Source organism: Cryptococcus neoformans, chromosome 8, assembly GCF_000149385.1.
Source record: "Cryptococcus neoformans var. neoformans B-3501A chromosome 8, whole genome shotgun sequence".
Taxonomy (NCBI): domain Eukaryota; kingdom Fungi; phylum Basidiomycota; class Tremellomycetes; order Tremellales; family Cryptococcaceae; genus Cryptococcus; species Cryptococcus deneoformans.
In genome coordinates this window covers 17501-39187 of record NC_009184.1, presented here as the reverse complement: position 1 = coordinate 39187, position 21687 = coordinate 17501, and the positions used below count along the sequence as shown (strand labels likewise).

The 21687-nt window shown below is 47.2% G+C and overlaps 8 protein-coding genes across 8 annotated transcripts in view; 1 reads left to right on the top strand and 7 right to left on the bottom strand.

Annotated features, from left to right (window-relative positions):
- Positions 1–11: 11 nt before the first annotated feature.
- Positions 12–1010, bottom strand: CNBH0130 (hypothetical protein; the record flags this gene model as incomplete). The annotated part of the gene is made up of 4 exons (XM_768995.1): positions 12–43; positions 133–482; positions 693–805; positions 945–1010. 4 exons carry the CDS (start codon positions 1008–1010, stop codon positions 12–14), a joined length of 561 nt encoding a protein of 186 aa, XP_774088.1.
- A 656-nt stretch (positions 1011–1666) lies between these two features.
- Positions 1667–3111, bottom strand: CNBH0120 (hypothetical protein; the record flags this gene model as incomplete). Its single annotated transcript, XM_768994.1, has 6 exons — positions 1667–1733; positions 1898–2223; positions 2309–2393; positions 2467–2552; positions 2628–2810; positions 2947–3111. 6 exons carry the CDS (start codon positions 3109–3111, stop codon positions 1667–1669), a joined length of 912 nt encoding a protein of 303 aa, XP_774087.1.
- A 331-nt stretch (positions 3112–3442) lies between these two features.
- On the bottom strand, positions 3443–5909 carry CNBH0110 (hypothetical protein; the record flags this gene model as incomplete). The annotated part of the gene is made up of 8 exons (XM_768993.1): positions 3443–3750; positions 3802–4260; positions 4330–4388; positions 4444–4695; positions 4778–4853; positions 4913–4974; positions 5064–5280; positions 5381–5909. 8 exons carry the CDS (start codon positions 5907–5909, stop codon positions 3443–3445), a joined length of 1962 nt encoding a protein of 653 aa, XP_774086.1.
- Positions 5910–6936: 1027 nt separating this feature from the next.
- CNBH0100 (hypothetical protein) lies at positions 6937–8353 on the top strand (the record flags this gene model as incomplete). The annotated part of the gene is made up of 8 exons (XM_768992.1): positions 6937–6999; positions 7074–7228; positions 7290–7483; positions 7541–7642; positions 7698–7758; positions 7809–7887; positions 7948–8050; positions 8142–8353. 8 exons carry the CDS (start codon positions 6937–6939, stop codon positions 8351–8353), a joined length of 969 nt encoding a protein of 322 aa, XP_774085.1.
- Positions 8354–8743: 390 nt separating this feature from the next.
- Positions 8744–15352, bottom strand: CNBH0090 (hypothetical protein; the record flags this gene model as incomplete). Its single annotated transcript, XM_768991.1, has 28 exons — positions 8744–8856; positions 8917–8960; positions 9012–9104; positions 9166–9187; positions 9241–9330; positions 9391–9504; positions 9552–9665; positions 9716–9830; positions 9885–10033; positions 10090–10161; positions 10215–10334; positions 10406–10593; positions 10652–10707; positions 10764–10810; positions 10860–10874; positions 10931–11768; positions 11823–12149; positions 12216–12499; positions 12590–12753; positions 12824–12885; positions 12947–13029; positions 13112–13225; positions 13369–13591; positions 13646–13700; positions 13769–13943; positions 14027–14297; positions 14333–14944; positions 15026–15352. The coding sequence occupies 28 exons, from the start codon at positions 15350–15352 to the stop codon at positions 8744–8746; spliced, it is 4887 nt and encodes a 1628-aa protein (XP_774084.1).
- An 800-nt stretch (positions 15353–16152) lies between these two features.
- Positions 16153–17842, bottom strand: CNBH0080 (hypothetical protein; the record flags this gene model as incomplete). The annotated part of the gene is made up of 6 exons (XM_768990.1): positions 16153–16678; positions 16758–16834; positions 16941–17083; positions 17166–17334; positions 17434–17594; positions 17692–17842. The coding sequence occupies 6 exons, from the start codon at positions 17840–17842 to the stop codon at positions 16153–16155; spliced, it is 1227 nt and encodes a 408-aa protein (XP_774083.1).
- A 421-nt stretch (positions 17843–18263) lies between these two features.
- CNBH0070 (hypothetical protein) lies at positions 18264–20065 on the bottom strand (the record flags this gene model as incomplete). The annotated part of the gene is made up of 8 exons (XM_768989.1): positions 18264–18568; positions 18646–18780; positions 18885–19017; positions 19108–19212; positions 19295–19332; positions 19410–19460; positions 19540–19620; positions 19684–20065. 8 exons carry the CDS (start codon positions 20063–20065, stop codon positions 18264–18266), a joined length of 1230 nt encoding a protein of 409 aa, XP_774082.1.
- Positions 20066–20585: 520 nt separating this feature from the next.
- CNBH0060 (hypothetical protein) overlaps positions 20586–21687 on the bottom strand; it is a gene marked incomplete at both ends in the record, with an annotated part of 2821 nt that continues 1719 nt past the window's right edge. Inside the window, 5 exons of the mRNA XM_768988.1 lie at positions 20586–20900; positions 20995–21291; positions 21371–21454; positions 21547–21566; positions 21646–21687. The exon at positions 21646–21687 is cut by the window's right edge and continues 21 nt beyond it. Of these exons, the coding sequence (XP_774081.1) occupies positions 20586–20900; positions 20995–21291; positions 21371–21454; positions 21547–21566; positions 21646–21687 (758 nt within the window). The remainder of the gene's footprint in view (positions 20901–20994; positions 21292–21370; positions 21455–21546; positions 21567–21645) is intronic.

Below are 21687 nucleotides of genomic sequence, written 5' to 3'. Positions count from 1 at the left end.
AAATCATACATCTAGAATCCTGTCCGAGGAACTTGTGGTAATCCTACACCCCAAGTATCAGCCATTTTCTTGCGACACTATTCTTGGGTGTCCATCGTCCAATTCTACGTCGTCGAAAGAAACAAGGCTTACCCCTCCCAACCTCCCTCGCTTTGACACCCATCTCCCGTCTCTTCAATTCATTCCTCCTCATATCAAAGATAGCACGATGGAGAGCAAACTTCCGATGGGTTGGTGTTGGAGCTGGCGTCGGTGTTGATGCTGGCGCTGGGGATGCTGGCGATTTCGGTGACTCTCTACCCTTCTCCTTACCCTTATCCTGATCTTTAGGTCCCCCTTCACCTTCTTTATCCTTCCCAGCGGCAGATTTGGACCTTCCCGCTTCTCGAGCTTGGTACTCTGCGACCACCTTGCGTATATCTTCTGGCGACGGTTTTGCTGGTGTAGGAGAAGCAGGTGTGGGTGGTGGTATGAGAGATGCACTGTGTTTTGATCAGAACCAACCAAAAAAAAACAATAAGTCTGGGGGGTGCAACTTGATAGAAACGTCCAGAAAAGGGGTATGGTCCTCTGACAGGAAATGACGGAACGGGGACTTACAATCCCCTATTAACAAACACAACACGACACAAATCAAATTCAAAGTCAGCTCTGATAATCAGTGGTACACCTTTGGATGGCGTGGTACGTACAGGTCAGATAAATGCCCATCACAGGCGTATAGCCAATCTTCCATCTTGAGCGTGGCGAGCACAGTGGTGGTAGGGCGACGACAGATGTAACATGGTTTTTCCGTGGCTACTTTCTGTTTTTTATACGATCATGGATCACAAGTATAGGTGGTTAGGAGCCCAAGGAAAGAATGGGTGGTCAGCAAATTCAATTGAATGGTATGGAAGATGAGAGTTGAGAGTTGGGAATGGCGATGTTGGTTGGGGACGTACCCGTTCGTAGTATATGTTCTGAAGCGGACCTGGAGTCGTCGACTTTTGCAGCGCTGGAGATGCCATGGATAGTGATCTTACGGAAAAGGAATCAGGTGAGGGGTTAAAAGATGAGATATGTGACGAAATGAAAGACGAAATGATTGGAACAAACGTACGAACGGGCAGAAACAGGCCGTCCGACAATCAGCCGCAGAAAGCTGGAGACCGCCGGTCGTACCGCCGTAAATAATAAGCCCCTTCCGATGTCAGCCACGTACATTTGAGATACCTGCGCCGCTACAAAAAAGATCGACTGGGACGATACAATGCTTAGAGGGACCGGTGCGTTCAAATAATAGTATTACATCTTCTATAATTGAGGTACCGCAGCTATATAAGAGGATCCAATAGATGGTACAATATGACAGTGATTGCCCTGATAGTTCATTTCTGTCTAGTTCTGCTTTGATGCTACTCTTGCGTATCGAAAGCGATTTGGTGTGAGTTGTAACGCTTGAAGATTGGTAATCGGTGATTAACTTGTACAGAACATGCAAGCATGTACACGTTCGTCTGACAGCCGGAGGCCGACATGCAAAGATGATGGAGGATGCCCCCCCGCTTTCGTAACCGTATAGCTATACGTACAGACCACGTAGGACCGCAAGCCGCATATTAGGTCTAAAACAAACACAGACAGTGCAAGGTCATTCCGCAGGTTTTCCTGTTCGTCATGAATTTCAAACATCGGTTTGGATTGGGGCGGTTGAGGTAGGGGCTATTTCGAGTTTGGCTCTTCTCATATCGCTACATGCAGATGTCAGTACGTTGTACATTGTGTTCACTGTATGATGGGAACGTGTGACCAAGTCTGTGGCGTTTTGTTCGCCCCAAGGCGGAAATGAGGAGCCAAAAGAAGTAGGTAGAAGAGATAGAGAGGAAGAGGAAAAAGGAAAAAGAGACCAACTCACGCTCTCATTTGAAGTATATCATCGTCATCTAACCCTTCCTCAGGTACCCTATCCCAAATCTGTTCAAATTCTACATCCAACGCGTTCTCTGAGATAGCCGTATCATCCTCTACTCCTGCTCCTGCTGAGACCGAGGCAGAAAGATGCAAAGATTGGGGTGGATGTTGGGCAAAGGATACGAGAGCAGATGGGTGCGGGGAAGCGGGTGTAGCGGGGGATGCATTTGAAGTACTTGAAGAAAGCGTGGTAGGGGCGGCGACGTTGTTTTTAGTCGGAAGAAGGGACGGAATTGGGAGGATCCATATTCGTTCACGTAAGCGTTTGTGCTATTGTCATATTTTGGTCAGTATTGCAAGACTTCTTCTTTCCATGATGCCTTGATATTGTGAGATGGAAAGAGAAGACACTCACACGTTCCCGGTCTTCTTCCATCCGTCTGACAATATCTGTCTTTGAGAATGCATGCTCGTGCGTCCGCTTTTGTGATGGTCCAGAACTACTCAATGGTCCACCATTCCCCAATGATCAGCTTTGCAGGTAGAAGATTACGAGTTTGAAGGCAGACGTACTCGTATTTCCTTCCTTCTAAAGACTTGAGTACCTCCCCAACAACACTAGGGTCTACCACTCTTCTCAACCTCCAGCTCTCCAAAATCTAAATGCCACACCGCCCCAAAAAAGTTCCTTCAGCAATCCCATTTTTTTTCGTAATTTCAGGAGCATGGCTCACCTGTCTCGCGCTTTTCAGATTGAGTTTTCCGGCATTTGTATCCGGTACTACACTGTCCACCAACGTTTTGAGATCCCTAGTCAATAACACGCCATACGGCGCCTCGCTCGGTCCCAGAGCAAGACTTTCTTCAACGAGGGTATCGAGAAAGTAGAGAATGTTTATGCGTGTATTCAGTGTTCCCTATTCATTGAGTTTAAGATTTGTTAGTTTTTTTGCTCGGACTGCGATGTGTTTCGTTGAATAACGCAGGGGTTGAAGGAGGATATAGAGGAATGAAAGGAATCATGATTGATACCATTGACATAATACTGCTTACCTTGTTACACTGCTCAATCACGCATTCCCAAAGGTCTTCACCGCACCTTGAGCCATAGTTGATGGCGAAGCTGGTGACTTTTTGGATAGACTGCTGGGAGGCGTTGAGTTTGCGGAGGAGGTTGATGAATTGGATACGGGTTTCGAATGGATCGAAGGAGGACATATTGTGGATTTGTGTCTGCCCGACTGGTGTGTATCTCTCTGGATCTCTTGAAGAGAATAATTGGGCGATTGGAGAGTGGTGAGTTGGTGGTGAGCAGTGAAGACGATATGTCCGTTAGCCAGTGAGACCTGGAAAATCATGACGTGGAAGATGATTCGAAATAAAAAGTCTCAGGGGGGGCCGGGGCTTTCGCCCGTTGTGCCGTCGACCGATGATTGACAACACAATTATTTCTTTGATTAAAACCTACATGATCATTATAAGACCACCAAGCCCAATTATTATGCTATCAATGCCCAATTATATGACCATATTCTCATTCTCACTTTGCCTATATTCCTTTCTCCACATCCCATGCTCTTTCCCTCTCTCCCGCACCATCAGTGTGCGCATCCAACCCCGCGTCAGCCGCCCATTCCGGCTCTATTCCCCCAGCTTCCAGTTCTCTCCTCCTCCGATTAACAGCGCTGTGCTCTTCATTCTTTTCATCCTCCGTTCTCGCCTGTTCTATTTCACCTGCTTTGTTCAAAGCGACAGAAGGAATGGAAGGCGCGTATTTGGATTTACGCCGGAGGTAGGGGCCATATCTGTGGAATAGGAATGGCATGGGTGCACAGGCGAGGGAAAGGAAGGCGACCACTGTTTTGATGCGTAAGTTCAATTAGTTGGATTCTGAAAAAATGGACCTACAAGTTCCTGCCCAGTGTAGTCCCAAGGTCTCATACATCTGACTCGCAAACAGTGGGAAGATCGCCCCAAACATGCATCTACTCACCGCTTGGGCGGCGAGCGCACTTGCTGCGTACAGTTCATAACTGTCAATCAAGTAGTTCGTCATGCTCGTAAAAATCAGCAGAAAAGCGAGACCGAAGGGGAGACAGGCGATGATAGGTACGATCCAGTGGACGGGTGGGGCGGAAGTCCACGCGAACCAGAAGAGACCGATAGGGGCGAGGATGGCGCCGATGCAGCAGACAGGGAGACGAGCTTCTGGAGGAGGATGGGTGTGAGCGTGTCCGGAAGATATGAGGTGGGATTGCAATTGAGAGCGGGAACGGGAATAGAAGTGGGAGGAGAGGAAAGGGTTTAGGATAACACCTGAGATGAGACCGACGCCCATACCGAGGAAGGAAAGCCCAGATTCGCCGACTTGAAAGAGGGATGAACTGTCAGCAAAAGTAATAACTGAGAGATATGAGATGAGGAAAGGGAGCTTACCAGTCCATCCTCGAGTCTGTTGAAAGACGATAGGGAAAGCGGTGAAGAATAAGTATAATCTACAAGACATCAATACCCTCCTTTTCTCTTCGCCGCCCTTTTGAACAAACTCACATGCCATAAATCAACGCACCATAGATTGACAAGCAACCAACAATGACTTCCGTAAACAACATCTCAAAAGGCCGACATAGTCCCACCAGGATGACTTCTCTCTTACTCTTCTTGACCGTGTCGTACTTTGCGATATAATACTCCTCCCTGCCTTCTGATAGAGCTGCAGCTTGGAGTGAACGGGCGCGGCGGCGGAGGATGGTGGGGGCGTACGTTTCGGGGACCACGATGATAGAGAGGATGGTCATGACGCTTTTTTTGGAGGGTGAAGTGGATATGTTAGTTGTGTGGCATTGGTAGGAGAAGGGGAGAAATAGGAGAATGAAAAACTAACGCAGCATAAATGAATTGGATCCAATATACCCATCTGTAGCCACAACGCTCAGTTACATATCCCCCAACGATGGGTCCTATTGATATTCTGGTTAATTTTCAGATGACAAGACGACAGAAACAGATGAAAGCGTACCGAGCACAGGACCTAAGAACGGTGCTAGGGCAAAGACACTAGTCGCCAGAGCTCTTTCATTCCTACAATAAACAAAAGACGGTCAGTACCGAAATTTCATCTATTCATCCTCGGCATAGAGCAACTCCAATCTAAAATAGAACCAACTCACACAGCCCACATATCTCCAACTTGCGCACCAGCGTTGGTCAGAGGAGAACTTCCGAAAACCCCAGCAAAAAATCTCGTCACCATCAATGCTACAGTATTATGGGAAAGAGCGGTACCGAGGTTAAAGATTGTGAAGATAGGGTAGGAAGCGGCAAAGGCAAATTGGCGACCATATATTTCGGAGATGGGGGCCCAGAAAAGGGGTCCAAGTCCGAAGCCTGGTAAGAGTTTAAGAGTTGGTGAGATGAGTAAAAGAGTGCTTGAGTGATGGGTAATGGTTGACTGGTGGTAGGGGGGGAAGAAGGGAAGAAGGCTCACCTAGGATGAAGAGTGAGATCCCAGCTATGGCTAGCTCCCTGCTAATCCCGTACGCTTCCACCACTTCTCCTACCGTTGTGGAATAAGATACACTCGCAAAAGGAGGACATAGTGCCGTCACCCCTATCAAAGCGGTAATCGCCCATCGGTATCTTTTAGACCAGTTATAGGGATTGAGCGGTGAAGATGGTAAAAAATCGACGACATATGGATCAGACAATGTGCCTGATCCGGGATAAGCTGGTGGTGATAATATCTTGGCGGAAGTGGAGAGCGGAGAGATGGGTTGGTCGAGGCGGACAGGAAGTGAAAGAGGTGGTGTGGTGGGACTGTACTCTGACATGGGGGTTTTAAGGAGCGTGAGCTTGCTTAAGTTGGGCGTGACACAGGCCGTGCGCGGATTAGGGTCGTCTATAGGATTGGCATCGTCTAACGACGGTAAAGAGGCAGTGATGCTCATTTGATTTGATAAGAGAGCCGGTTGGAGTGAAGAGGACATGATGTCTCGTAGTGTTATTATACTAATCATGTGGTAAGCCTTGCTATGGTGGTTGTAAGGGGCCAAGACTTTCTGGCCGGACTAAATGGGAAAGATAAATGTGACGAAGATGGGATGTCAGCAGGTCGTTCCACTCGATTTATGGAGTATCCACCCTTCAGAGGCGTAAAGCTTCGTCTGTCTCTTCTTTTAATGATGGTCTGGATTGCAAAAAAAAGGGATTTCGGCAAAAAGTGAACAGGATAGGAATGCATTTGACATCTGAATCATTGATTTATCAGCGGTCAGCGGAATACAGAAAATGAACGGACATTTTGAACAGAGATAACGTGCCGCGGCCAAGACCAAATCTTGTGCGTATCGCTCACTCTTCGAAAAACCAATGTACCTTCTCTTCACAAACGGAAAACCACACTAATCGGCTTTCACACGATTGGAGAACTGTGATTAGACCACAAGCCAAGCTTAGGCGAAAAGCTTCGATGGTGGCTTAAAATCGAAAAAAGGGAAAGAATGGCGAAAAGGCTGAAGCAGGCCAGATCAATTTATCGAGAGAGATCTGTTTTTCGGTCAAATCCGACGTTCTTGCCGAAATTGATATAGGAATTTGCCGAGTGGAGGTGAGACATCGAAACAGCATGTGCGTGGACAAGGCGTGCGACAACGTGGAGCAACTCACAGCCTCTTTGCTGGGTAAGTGATAAATCATTGAGGTTGCTGAATTTAACCCTTCTCGCTTGGGAACAAAAGAAGATAGAAGAGCATCAGCTTTGTTGGTACTCGCCAAAGAAGTCCCCTGCGGCCTTGAGACCTCCACCTTTCCCGGGGAGAACAAGGACTAGCGGAGATAAAACAAAGCTCCGTTCTCAAGGAGGCTCAAAAGATGATGACGTCTACGCTTTTGACGTTGTCGCCTTCCACGCTTCACCATGACGGTCAGAGCGGCGAACCTTGACGGATTTCTGGTTGATTTCCCAGCTCTTGATTATCTATTTGGCCCTTATTCCTAATCGTCTAAACCCTCGCAGCCGCTTCTTCTAACCGAACCTTGGTATCAATGGACTATTCAAACCTCCGTCAAACAATCGCCGACCCAAAATGGTCGGAATCACAGGAGAACGTACGTCCGGTCGTTCCTTACGCCCGTCACTGGCTTCATATCTGTGACTGACATATTGGTCTTTGCTCTCGTAGATATTGATGGAACCTTATATATACATATCCCAAAATCCTGGCAAAGAAATACGATCAAAACTTATTGACGCTTTCAATCAGTGGTTAGAGGTTGATAAGGATGATTTAAAGGTAATCACAAAGGTTGTGAGAATGCTGCACAATGCTAGTCTTTTGTAAGTCAACATATACACTTACGATTAGATTAGATCAGAACAAGTGCTTATATCAATGTAGAATGGATGACGTGGAAGACAACTCGGAACTAAGAAGAGGTCTTCCCGTTGCTCATACCATCTACGGCGTTCCCCAAACCATTAACGCGGCCAATTACGTTTATTTCCTCGCTTTTCAAGAACTTCTTCAGCTACGATCGGGAGTGATGGGGAAGGGAAAAGATAAAGAAGTCGACCTGGTGGCTGCTGTCAATGGTCAGTGGTGGTAGATAAGCTGCGAGCGTCGATGCTGACTTTACACACCATTTCCAGAGGAACTGTTGCAATTGCATCGAGGCCAAGGGATGGATTTGTTCTGGCGAGATAGCCTGACATGTCCGACAGAGAAGGAGTATATTGACATGGTCCTTGGGAGTAGGTCTTCCGTGGAGATTTCAATGGTGAAGAACTAATTCGTTTTCTTACTTAGAGGCTGGAGGACTCTTGCGGTTAGCGGTGAAGCTCATGATGGCGAAATCGGACTCTAACGTGTGGGTTGCCATCTCTTTCCGTGTGGGCTCCGATATTGATCGTGGGGCAGAGACTATGTGCCGCTAGTCAACCTCATCTCGGTGTGGTTCCAAATTCGAGATGACTATATGAACCTCCAGTCACCCGCCGTGAGTGCTTGGACCTATTTGAAATCTCTATTCACAAGCTTACGCTATATTATAATGCAGTACAAGAGCAACAAGGGTTTCTGTGAAGATTTGACGGAAGGAAAATTCAGTTTTCCTGTGGTGCACGGCGTTAGGGCAGATACTTCCAACCGGCAGATCTTAAGTAAGTCCTACACATCCCATGTTTGAGATATTTTTCCCCAAATCCAGGCAAGCATACCAACTGATCTCCCTGTTCAATTCGTGTTTTATAGATGTGCTCCAGAAGCGGACGTCATCAATCGACCTTAAACAACACATCGTCGACTATCTTAGCAACCATACCAAATCATTTCATTATACCCGCAAGGTGTTGACAGAGCTCGAGGTTCAGATTATGGAGGAAATCAAAGCGCTGGGAGGCAATCAGAGGCTGGAGAATGTGGTGCTGGCGTTGAGTTTGGAAGAGAGTGAGGAGCATCTTTGATCTTTGATCTTGAAGCTCAAGGATTGGAGAACTAAAGAGGAAAGGATTGTTGTATTATAATGAATCATTGGGAGACATGTATGTAATAATATTTCTCGATATTTGACAACAAAATCCTTGTCCCTGTCTTATTGTCTTCCAGCTTTGCCCGTCTTCTCCTTTCCTGCGCATTTGATCGTCTGCATCTACCCCTTCTTACGATCGGCCAGGGACTTTTGGAATGATTATGAGTGTTTTAAAAAAAGGAAGCAGTTTATGTAGATCATCAAAGAGAGCGACAAGATCCATTGTCGATTGGATTTGCACCGATTCTTGCTATTCAACATACATACATGCCGCTTGTAATGGTCTAGATACGTATGATAATAACAAAATCTATGGTTCTACAATCTATGCAGTAATCGCAGCTATCTTACACAAGGTCGCATATTCTTCTTTACCTTGTGCCATGCAGAGGCCATAGAACACAGACTGATTGTTATGTATGAGCTCTTGAGGTTTACCTGTATTGGAAATCAGTATATAAGATACTAAGGACGGCCCGCGACCCTCTTGGGACCCACCAGACTCTATAATTTGACCCTGATCCAATACCAGTACCATATCGCTAAACGACAGAAGTCAGTCAGCTGTCAATATGTTGCCTCTCAATACTTACTACTGCATAATCGTCGCCAGACGATGAGCGATGACAAGCATTGTAGTGCCCCTAAAACATTCCTTGATCATTGCAGTGATCTTAGAATCCGTCCTGGGACGACGCAAATTAGCATAATTGCACTAATGAGACAACGATATCGAGCCGTGCTTACTCAAAGTCAACGGACGATGTCGCTACAGTTTGTCTTAGTGATTGATCCTCGGACAATGTAAGAAACCGGACTCACCTTCATCCATAACCAAGATCTTCGACTGCTTGAGCAACGCTCGCGCTAAGCAGAGAAGTTGGCGCTGTCCCTGACTGAAGTTCGTTCCTTCTGTAACAAGTGAAGTCAGTTCAGCAAAGATACAGAGCTTGTTGACTTGTATTTGCTCACCGATAGCCACATATGTTTCCAGGTTCGCAAATGGGTTCTCATCTAACTCTTCTTGTGACATTTCATTAGAGATGAGATGCACTTTGCGAAGAGCGTCGAATATATCTTGATCGCCTGAGTAATTGTAAGCGGAAAGATCGGAAACTGAAAAACGTGCGCACTTCTTCCTCCCGTAACATCTAGCGCTTCTCTGAGAGTACCAGAGCACAACATTCCATCTTGCGCCACCATATTCAATCGACCTCGCAATTCGGAAAGGATGAGACTCGAGACGTCTAGGATAATCATGAGCAAGTACCGAGGCCATTCGCATCAAGGTACTCACCGACACCATCAATCATGATCTCTCCTTGCATATACTCGATAGCGCGGAACAGACTCAAAGCCAAAGTAGATTTACCAGAACCGGTAGCTCCTACCAGACCGACATGCATACCAGGCTGTCTAGCGTGTCAGTGTTGCAATATGTTCGCTTTTGAGAGATACTAACATACCTCGACCGTGAAGGAAACGTTTTTCAACACTTGCGGAAGGTCCGGAGCGTATCTCACACTCAGTTTTCTCACATCTATCCTTCCTTGTTGAGGCCATTCAGGAGGCGGACATACTCCCTCTTCAGACTCATGTTCCGACATAGTGATATCTGGAGCAACTCGAGTCAGTTACCTATCAGCGGAGGAAGGGTCGAAGTAAACATACATTGGTTTATACGTTCTGCACTGACAAATGTCTGTTCGAGGTGACTGTACTGCTCCATCAAACCAAAAAGACCTTTCACGAAAAAGTTAGCTTCAAGTCGGTCGAAAAGAATGATCTTCACGTACCACCGGAAACTGTCAAAGCAAAATTCAAAATGAGACCAGCTTGCGAGGGGGAAATATTTCTCTCAATCAAGACAAAGGAAGTGGCAGTAATGACCACATTAGTGAGAATTCGAATGAAAGCTGAGACCCAGTTGTATACTATGACTCATTAGCTTTTGAAACAGTAAGGAATTCAAAAGAACTTGACTTACCGGTCCAGTCCGCCAGGTAAGTTGTCCGCTCCCGATTGTTTAGCACCTTCATTGTCGCCATCATGAGTTTATCCTGGCCAAATGCTCTAATCATAACAATCCCATCGATGGCTTCATTGTAAAGTGAGTAGAGTGGTGAACTTGCAGTAGCTGTAAGTCGGCGTATATCTGATCGCAATTTGTTGAGACTAGCACAGACCTCAATATCGATATGATTTTGTAAAGCTGCCTGAGAAGGCGACTTACTGTCCACTGAACCAGAATAAAGGTATCCCAAATGCAACAGCGATAATGGTGACAAGCTGCCATCAGAAAGGTCAGTACATGCCTCCGACGCCCACAAAAAGAAAAGACCCACGGGTTCCTTGAAAAAGACAACAGCCGCAGAGGTTACAATCGCAAGACCTTGCGCATGATGAGCACTTGTTTCTCGCATTAGTCGTGTTAGACTCACTAGCCATGATTGTTCCTTTAGAAGGGGTTGTTTGTTAGCGCCAGTTAACCAGGGAGCAGGACTCAACTCACTTCCAAAATCGTCCGCCACATTACAATCAAGTCTCCACATATCTTGGCCAAAAACATTCAGCAGCCTCCCTTGTGGGGTTTTCTCAAAAAATTGCAGCGGGGCAGAGAATAATCTTGCCATGATGAGGTCATGTACACGTTTATTGCCTCTTGAGTAGAACCCAACGTTACTAATCCCATAAAGCCATATCCACCTGAAAGCGCCTGTCACGATCCCAAAGCTGACGATGGCTGCGTAAACAATAAGGTTGTAATTGAGGTGTTCAGGGCTAGGGTTGGCTGACCAATGTTCGAGCCAGAAGATCCTTAACATCGTAAGAGCTCGATGACCACCGTATAGTATGGCAAGAATGAGCCAGTACCACATTCCGCCAGCTGCACGGAAAATGAGGAAGTAATGGCTACCGGAGACCCGACCAACAGCTCTTTGCTCTTCTTGGTATAGTTTACGCGTAGTTTTAGCGTCGAGGGCGCCGACGTTGATGAGCCGCTTTTTCTCGAGTTGAGCAGCCGGCGTTATGTCTTCACTATTGATGGGAGACTTTGGGGCAGATTCCGATAAGGTGTTAAGATCGATTTGAGAAGGAGAACACGCTTGATCGATTCGTCCTTCCGTATTGAGAGAAATGACGTAGCTGACGGCGGGCAAAACCAGGCGCACATGGTGGGTGACGAGAACAACTGTTCGGTTCTTGAGCAGACTACCTTGAAGACATTCTTGATAGATGAATTGGGCAGTATGGGCGTCAACAGCGGAGAGAATGTCGTCAAGGTAGATGGTTGAAGCGCGGGAGTAGATGCAGCGCGCAAGGTTGACTCTTGCTTTCTGACCACCACTCTATGCCCAAGTAAGCTATTGAAGAGGAAAGGATGTGGAGACAACCGGGCGTACCAGCGTCACCCCGTTCTCTCCCACTTCTGTCATGTCACCATCCTCCAAGATCTCTAGATCCTGCAAAAGCGCAGCCTGTCTCAGCACTTCCTGATACCTCTCTCTCCACATCGGCTGTCCAAAAAGAATATTATCGCGAAGAGTACCATGTCGGATGAAACTCTGTTGAGGGGCATACGCTATGGAGTCATTGAGCCAGTGTTGAGCCGTCCAGTGAACGGCTGCTTCAATCTCATTGTCAAGAAGGATGGGAGTAGCATCGGGAAGACTTTTGGGCGCAAGGACGGAGCACTTTTCGACCTTCGCCTCACCCAAGAAAGCTCGGAGCTGAGATTGGAAGGTAATTGATCAGCTTCAAACGATAACTGGACAGTAACAGAATGTCAAATTCACCAACAAAGTCTTTCCCGAACCAAGCGGTCCACAAAGTAAACTCAACCTTCCTTCCGGTACCTTCAGATCCAGGCCTTCAAGCTTGAATCTTCCTGTATCTCCCTTATCAATACCTTCCCCTATAGGCCAAGTAATCGTGGCATCTCGGCAGATAATTCTCCTTGAAATGCTTTCCCAGCGGTCATCATCAATCTCCGGTTGCGAAAGATAGCGTGATAGACGGTCGAGGGATACTTTGCACGAGAGAAATGTTTGGATGATCTGGGGGAATGTTTGGAGGCCGTCTTTGACGCGATTGAAGCTAATATTGGACAAATAGATTAGCTGCTTCTCTCTCTAAATTTTTGAAAAAAATTTCTTTCTAGAAAGCAAACAGACGTCAACATACATGTTAAGTGCTACGAAAGCGGTAGGTGCATCAAGCGGGCGCCCCATGATCTTAGTATGGAATGCAAAGGTGATGAGGATAGAGAGAATGGGGAGTTGGTCCGCTAGGACGTTGAATGCTGTGCCGAGAGTGAAGCGCCATCGCTGCCATCTGCAGAACGACAGCGCCGTTAGTGAATTCGGCGCGAGAGAGAGCGTAGGCAAAGAGGGAGCCGACGTACTTGACTTCGTGAGCCCGTAGCTTCGAGATCCGATGCATAAAGTAAGGTCCAAAGGCATTCAACTATTTTCGTCAGTTTCCAGGAAAAGGCTGGGTGATGGAGTATTAGTGAGAAGAACACTACCTTGATGACCTTGATGCCTAGTAAAAACTCTTTCAAAGCCCCTGTCCTAGCATCCCGAGCCCTGGCCCACTCAATATCACAACCTGAATGACCCCCTTATCAGCATCACATCCGTTCTTCACCATGATCTGAGTTGATTCGGACAGAAGGTAGGGAAGGACTTACGATAGATCAGCTTGGCGACTAGCCACGTTAGAGGCGTACTGAGCGGTACGCACGCTATACCCACAAAGGCGCTGACACCCAACATTCCATACAACATACCGGCTCCGATAATTACTAACATTGTACCGTTAGCTCTTCTATCGGGATCGAGATAGACGGATAGGCAGCATAGATGGACAAATGGAGGAAAGAAGAAGAGAAAAGAACTGGAAGAGAGGGATGGACGGGCCCAGAGAGATAAAGAGCATAGTACGTACATGTAGTGATACCGTTGGTAAAGCCCCATGTATGCGTAGCCAGCGAAGCGACAGTGTTCGTATCAATCGTGAGCAGGTTCATCACCTGACTTCGTCCTTGCGCTCCGCTTGTCTTCTTCTCTTTTGTACCTTTTCGCACATGCCCGTCATCGGAGTTAGAATCGATCGTGTTGTGCGCTTCGAGGGCTTTAGCATCGGTTGTACGCAGAATTTTGGCAAGGATCTGTTGACGATAGGTTAGCGAGTGAAGGGATGAAGTGGAGATAGGAGAACGTACAATGGAGCTGATGCTCATTCGTACAGGAATATGGAGCATATAATTCTCTCGTACACTGTCACCTCTGTCAGCCCCATCGGACCTCATCAACCTGAAGGCAAGAAACTGAAAAAAAGAACTAACCAACAGTAAGCTGCCAACAAGACCTCTACCGTCTGGCCGAAGAACATTGCCCAACACATCAAGTACGCATAGCTCTTGTCCTCTCCTGGAGATTGATTGAATGACTGGATGATTTCGTGTAAGGCGGCGATTTGGATGAAGCTAATGAGATTGCGGGTAGTTTCGAGTACAAAAGCTGTGATGCGGTTCAAAGAAAGATATCAGCGATTGTTTGCTAGTGGAAACAGGAAAAGTAATGAGGGGAAAGGGAGAACATACAGATGAACACAGTCCAACCCCTGCCGGCCCAAAGTGTTTTGACGAGTTGCCAGCTCGTGGTCGTTTTTGATCCCACCATCCGTTTCAATCCAGTTATCTTCGTGTGCGAAGCAGAGTTGGATGCAAACGCTGTCTCGTATACCCCACTATTTCTCGTCTCATCTTCAAGAATAGGAAGATCGGATTGATGAAGACTTGCTACATGTGCAGAACGGATGGCGAGGGGAGCAATCTGCCGAGATCGCTCCGTCAGCGAAGGGCTTAGTTTAATCTGAACATAAAAACAGACGATAGGGAAGAACTTACATAGGTAAGGAGGACAAAGTTAATCATTGAAGAGTTGTTGTAATCGAATACATTAGATTTTGGCTCTTCACGAACTTTGGGGGGTAGTCGTTGCCGTTCGATGGTAATCGCCGACGCTGCGGAGGTCAGGGGATCATCAATCTCTTGTGCAGGCGTCAATTTGATAACCACCCCCTTTCTCCTGTCCTCATCACCATTTTGATATCCATCTTCCCCATATTCACCAATTTCATGTCCATTCTTCTTCTTACTCTCCCATTCGGGCTCCCTATTCAACCCGAATCCTGTCCCTAATCTCGGTGGACGGAAGTACATCTTTGGACCCCGACGCATAAATCCCACGCTTGAGAGGACCAAGATCAATCCCACCATACGGAGGTGGTATACTCCTTCTGCCATTGGATCGTCCAACCTTGGCGATGAGAGATGGGTCCATACAGTGTAGGCTACACCCGGAGAAGAATGGGCGATGAGGAGGAAGAGGATGGAGGTGAAAGTAGTAGTACAGAGGGAACGGTGGAGGGAGGAGTTTTGCATTTTTGGGGAAAGGGAAACAGAGGGGACGGTTATGGGTTTCAAGAGTGATGCGAGGTAGAGGATCGATAAGAAGCACTAGTAGATTCGAATACACTCATCAGAGTGCCTCAACAGATATAATGACGCAAATACTAGGAATATTTCAAAGACACTTACAATGATTGTTGTTCCCAATATGTCCGCCCACATACTGGCTTCTACAGCTTTCTGTTGAGTTTCACTACGCCTTCGATGTCCTACCTCCGCTGCAGACATAGACAAGTGCCATACTTCCATCGCGAAGGTGCCTAACAGGGATGCCCCAAGAGCCGATTTACATATCTTGACATTGCGAAGAAAGCTGTCAATTTGGACGGGAAGATCATGGTCATCATCGGCGTACTGGTCTGAAGAAGTGGGAAAACGGGGAGAAGGCGGGGAGCGGGGTAAGAGCGTCTCCGTTTCGGACGCATACGTCGATGCGTTATAAGAAGGCATGCTCATGAATCAGCCTCCTTTGTGATAGAAATTGAACTGTAGGAATACGAATTGGTGTCTAAAAGATATATAACAGACCAATAAATATATATCTCTCCGCATATGAGCGTATAGTGAAGGACGTCAGGCTCACCGTTCCTTTGTTTCGCCCACGCGGACTGTCAGATCGTATCCTTTTGCTCTTTGTTTGTCCTTACTTCAACCCCTGAAATGGTTCTAGTCCTTTACAGTCATAAATCGCCCAATCACTGATAATATGCTCCTTTGTTGGAACGAAGTCGAGATGCTGGAGATCTGGAAGACGTGATCGCAGGTTGACACTTGACACTTGTTAGTTGTTTTATTACGCTCTTGTCTACTCCTGCGAAGTGGCTATAGGCTTGACACAGAGCGCAGTGAGACCATCGGAGTGGTGGAGAGGATATTGGCGATCGTATAGCTAGTATTTGTGTCTATCAGTCAGGATGTAAATGTAGATGAAGAGTATCTATTTTCACAATCCTTGTCCCCTCGACGGAACACCTTCAACTCACCTCCACCTGGCGTTCGGTCATAGCCGCCTCACGCAAGTAATAAATAAATTACAGCTATTTCAGTTCATCCGCCGGTTCTGGTGGATATAATTCTACAGTGCATAAAGGCCAGGGAGTTTCAAAGGACAGAAAACATACTTCGACTGCACGGTTGCGATGTAAATGCATTGAGATCCCTCGTTTTACCGCCTTGCGTCCCAGGGAAAGGTCTTTTATTACCGAAGACATTCGGTCCTCCAACAAATTAGTACCGTAACAATACAGATACTACCTCTACTCTTCCTCCTCGTAATCCAAAACGGTCGTTTCACCCACTTCTCCTTCCCCGTCCTCCTCATAAGCAACCCAATCCTCGTCCTCTTCTTCATCCCCAAACTCAAAAGCAATCACCCCACTGACGAACAAGTACGTCACCATCGACACCGCCGCACCTGCGAACCAGAGCCAGCGTCCTCTTTCAAATGCTTTTTGCTTGTCTGTCTTCGGTTTGGATGGGGAACCACCTTTGCTATTCTCCTTGGAATCTGTTGAGGATGAAGATGAGGGTTGAGTTCGAGATCTTGAAGGACCGGGTAACCAACTGGCAAACGTCTCACCCCACGTCGTTCGCGCAGGGGTCTGACTCACCGCCATAGGGACGGTAGACCATGATGAAAAGAGTCGTTCGAGTAATCGATCGTGATGCCCAACGAGGGAAGGGTATGATGAGCGTAAGATGTTGGGAAGAAGGGGATTGGGAAGAGTAGGGGTGAGAACAAATGCGAGTTGAGCGAAAAGCGCAAGATCAACAGTTGTTGGTCTATTGAAGGAGGGGGATACTATTTAGCTTCAAACCATCTTTTGCGATACTGCCGAAATGAAGCATTAATGGGACTCACCGTTCGCCGAAAAAGTATGCCTTTTTGCCCAGCCTCCTCGCAAGCGAATCAAAGATGGCTTTGATCTTCTGTTCCAGCTATTCATTTGGAAGCCCATACATCAGCCTCCGTTGTCCAGTGGGACAAGTTGAAAAGGGAACAACCCCTACACAGGGCGCATGTACAGTGTAGATGAGGACTTACCTGCTGTTCACCCCATTTGCGCCTTCGTTTGTCCGTCTCCTGACCTGACCTCCACCCAGTCCATGCGCGAGGGGCAGTGGTGCCTCCCGGACCGATGATGAATTGCTCTTCCTGTCTCTTCCTATCTTCATCTTCCGCATCGCCTGAACGACCCATCAGCCTCGCACATTCGTTGGCTTTATTTCCTTCTTCAATGTTTTCTTCAGCATGAGACTCGGCACTTACCGACGTTTAATCCACCCAAACCCCAAAGGCCGACAAACTCTAAACGACTCTTGACGATGCTCCTGATCCTCTGGGGGATATATTGGTTCATGGGAAACGGGAGACCAGCGAATTGGGATTTGGCGACGGTGGAAGGGTAATTGGGCGGGAGGGAATAGTATGTGTGGTTCTGTCGGTATGTAAAGCGGAAGGAAGAGGCAGTGGGTGAGCATTTTCTCGATTCCGCAACGAAGGCAAAGCGAGACGTGCAGGTAATGGAATGACGTACGACAATATCAACAACGTTTCCCTCGATATACGCCTTCCAGCAAGCCGCATCTAGCTTTTCCCCATCCTCCAATTCTTCATCCGGGTCGGAGAAGGACGGTAACGAAGAAAGGTGTGCAGGCGGAACGGGATGCGCGAGATGGGTTATGAATGGGAGTTTGCCTGTTTGTACCGATACCGATATCGAGCGAAGCGTTGCGTTATTGTTAGTAATCAGTACGTTTATAACTCGAAAAAATTGGAATAGTAGAGGACATACCACCATTGTCTCCCCAGTCACCTCTTGTCAAAGCCCAGCCATCGGGGGCCGCAAGCTGGAGGAGGGCCGCGTAGTAAAGCGATTCGGCGTCGGAGGCTGGAAGGGGATGGAGAGGAGGGGTGGCGTGGAGGATGATGGATGGGCGGGACATGGAGAAGGAGAGCGGTATGGAGGAAAAGTAAGGGAGTCAAGGTGCTCGAGGCTCGGAACAGGAAAGAATGGAGAGATGGTCACGATAGAAGGAGTGACGAACTTTGAGGTTCCGATGTGATGACTTCCCCTTTCTCGCGGAGGTGGCCGCCATCCTTCGTGATACCCTGCTCCTGGTACGTAGATCGGCTATAGCCTATACAATCTATGCGTCAGTGCGAGAGTAGTATGGCACATGCCAATAAGTACGAAAGAGCGGAAATCCTTCAATGTGCATATCTATCATATAAAAACCAATATATCCATGTCCCAACGAAATCATTACTACCAAAGCAGATTCACTACAAAAATGCTTCACACTCTTTCTCTTCCCTCCTGTATTCTTCTTACCTTGCGTTTCTACGAGAAGGTACCTTACAACCTTAGTAACCCTTCTCTGGGTCAACCTTATTGATCGCTTTACCTCCCTTCCTCACCCGCCTTACATTCTCAATCAACAAATCCGCACCCACATCAAAGTATCCTTCTATATTTGAGCTCGTATGCGGTGTGATGATGACTTGCGGGTGAGAGTATAATGGGTGATTGTCTGGGAGGGGTTCGGGGTCGGTAACGTCCAAGGCAACGCCAGAGAGGGGGCCAGATGCGAGGGCTGCGAGGAGGTCTTCGGATTTAACGAGGTCGCCTCGGCCTACATTGAGGAATACTGCGCCTTCGGGAAGCAGAGCTGCGAAAGATCGGAGAGGATATTATCAGCTTTAGTCTCGATTTGAAAGAAGATAACGAGTGGGAAAAAGCACTTACAAAGGAGCTCCTGGTTGAGCAAGTATCTGGTTTGAGGGGTAGAAGGTAAACTCGCGATAAGGATGTCTGATTTGCTCAAGAACGTCTTGAAAGACTCTTCGTCAGAAGTGGAGTAATATGCGGAAGGAATGGATCCTGTTGACAAAACATAATGTTAATACCTCGACTTTAGACTGGTAAGAAGAAATGGAAAGTAAGGCAGATGGGAATGGGGAAAAGGAATGAAAAAAAAAGCGTACCATCAGCATCCCCTGTACCAGGGATAAGATATCCGTCATCTCCTCGCTTCTGGCCGTTCGAGTTGGCAGCAATGATGTTGACGTTGAATGCTTTGAGGAGTCTGGCGGTCTCTCGACCAATGTGTCCGTATCCCTATCACCACCCCCCATCAGTTCAAGATATATGAGAACTAAAGCGAAATATGGAGGTAGGAGCGAGGAAAGAAGGGACAGAGGGACATACCAAAAGACCAGCGGTCTTTCCATACAGTGATTTACCACTGTTACCGTGCTTTATACCGTTAAGTTGAGGTAGCTGTGGGATATCACGACTCCATGTCTGGTTTGTCTGTTGTAGATGAAGTATATAGCATGCCGGAAACATTCGTTAATGGGCCTAGCTCAGTAGATTGATAAAAATCAAGACTTACCCGGAGATTAAAAGTTTGCAAGTAAAGGTGCATGTATACTATCCATCAAAGTCGTTAGTAACCGATATTTAATCGACCATCGAGGATGTTGCAGAGATTAAGAAGAATCATTTACAGCTGACAGTCTGCGAGATGATCCACTGAGGAATACTGATGGCGTGAATACCTGGTAATTTCGAGGCGAGAATTATCAGCTTACATCCAAAGGTTCAATCATCTTTTTGATCAAAATAAAGATGACTTACCTGAAGCGGAGGAGATATCAATTCTCTTACGAGCCTCTTCGTTCTTCAAAACTGGACTGTTTAGGGCGAGGTTGGCGCCCGCTATTTGCAAAAATAAAGTTCAGTTCCGTTGTGAAGGAGCAATCGAAGGTGACTGAGACTTACCGCTAGTCAATTGAACAAGCTTTAAGTTCGGTACATCTTCATACTCAATCTCTTTCGGAATACCCAAGTAATTCGAGTACCAAACCTCTACCTCTCTCGCCGCCTCTTTCGTGACAGTTTCTCCTTCGTCAAAAACATGTACTGTCTTGAAGTGAGTCTTGACCTCAGCGAGTTTCTCAGCGGAGACGGGTACGGTGACGATGAGTGTTTCGAGTGATGGTGCTGTGTGGTTATGCCCGCTACTGTCATTGTGCACAGATAAGAGATGGGAGGTCGTCATGGCGTGCTGGTGATATTGTGCTTGGGGTGAAGCAAAGGCGAACGAGGACGATACAGCGAATAGCAAGATGATGGAGAAAAGAGAGTAAAGGGATTTTGTCATACTATTTGGAGGGAAAAAAAAGGGGGAACTTTCCAAGTGAGTCGGGAAGAGGCGTTTAGAAATATCACGGTAGATCGCAAAGGCCACCAGAGACGGAGGATGTGCAAAAAGCGAGATTGATAAGGCAAAGCTCGCGATCCGAGATTCGCGAAAAGGAATCTCGGAGCCTCGGTCTTCGGCTTTGTCCGTATAACTTCTTCACTTCGGATCTAGCCGTTGCTCCATGCTTACGTGATCTTATGCCATCTCACGCCAGGTAAACGCGATTGGCTGCCTTTGCAGTTTGGAGCTTGTTCTATCGTGCTGTTTTTATCATGATCCGATTCATTATCTCTAAATGAAATAATGTGCTATCAGTTAACATCTCAGCAAGTCTGTAGAATGCATGAGCCGGTACGTAAAGTATACAGTAGCGAGAGACTAGATTCGGTCGCGTAATCAAGACAGCTCGCCCACCGGATGACCTTGAACAAAAAGAAAAAATCCCCACAAAAACGCCCAACATGCCAATGCCCGCCATTTAGCCCTGCGCCTCTTCCCCTCCATACGCGTTACTCTTATGTTTCGGCACAAACGAAAACCCTTCATCCACCTTGCCCAAAAACATCTCTGAAATCTTCACCCAATCACCGGCAAACGGACTCGCCAAAAGCGTCTCCAGCTCGTTTCTACCCCTGTAGGCTGGGGGTCGTTCGTTGAGTTTGGCGGGGAGACGTTCGAGGAGGCCAATGGGGATGTATCGGTGTTGGAAGGAGAGGGCTTCGCATAGGAATCGGCGGGTGGTATTGACACCTTGGGTATCGGAACCCCAATGGGAGAGACCGAATTCGGCGAACTGTGAAGGTAGGTGTGGTTAGTTTGTATAGCCCTATACAATACTTCGAGACCAAATGGAAAATTTTGGAAGAAGAAAAGACACAAAAGCGCACCTTTTTGATACCCTCCAACCTCTCCACTGCAGAAATATCCCACTCTCTTCTTTCCTTGATCTCCGTAAAGATCCATGGCTTGATCAACGCCCCTCTCGCGACCATCACTCCATCCACCCCACTTCTGTCCATCTCCTCATAATACGAAGCAGCAGAGAAACAATCACCGTTTCCAAAGATGGGAACGGGAGGAAGGTTGGCGTCGGCAACGGACTCGCGCAGGGCGGTGACGCAAGTCTTGATGTATTCCCAGTCGGCAGGTTTGGAGTAGCGTTGTTGGCGAGATCGACCGTGAATCTGGAGGGCAGAAGGGTTGTAGTGTCAGTGTTGGGTTCGGTATGGCGCATGGGAAAAAGGAAGATGACAGTGGACTTACGGTCAAAGCGCCCGCTCCCCATTCAGTGACGAAACGAGGAATCAACTTGTGAGCATTAGGTTTCCCATGCGCAACACCAGTTCTCTATATGAAAATGTTGCGTCAGTCATGCAAATCCACATGCCTGGACATGTCATAATGTGCAGGTTGGGATGTTGAGCAAGGGAAAAACGTACGAATTTGACGGTCAGAGGGACTAAAATCGAAGAAAGACGGATATGTCAGCCTATCCATTCAAATTACAAAACAAATGGAGGAGAAAAGAGGTGACTTACTATCACCAAGGGCCCTGTTCATGCCCACCAACAGCTTACCCA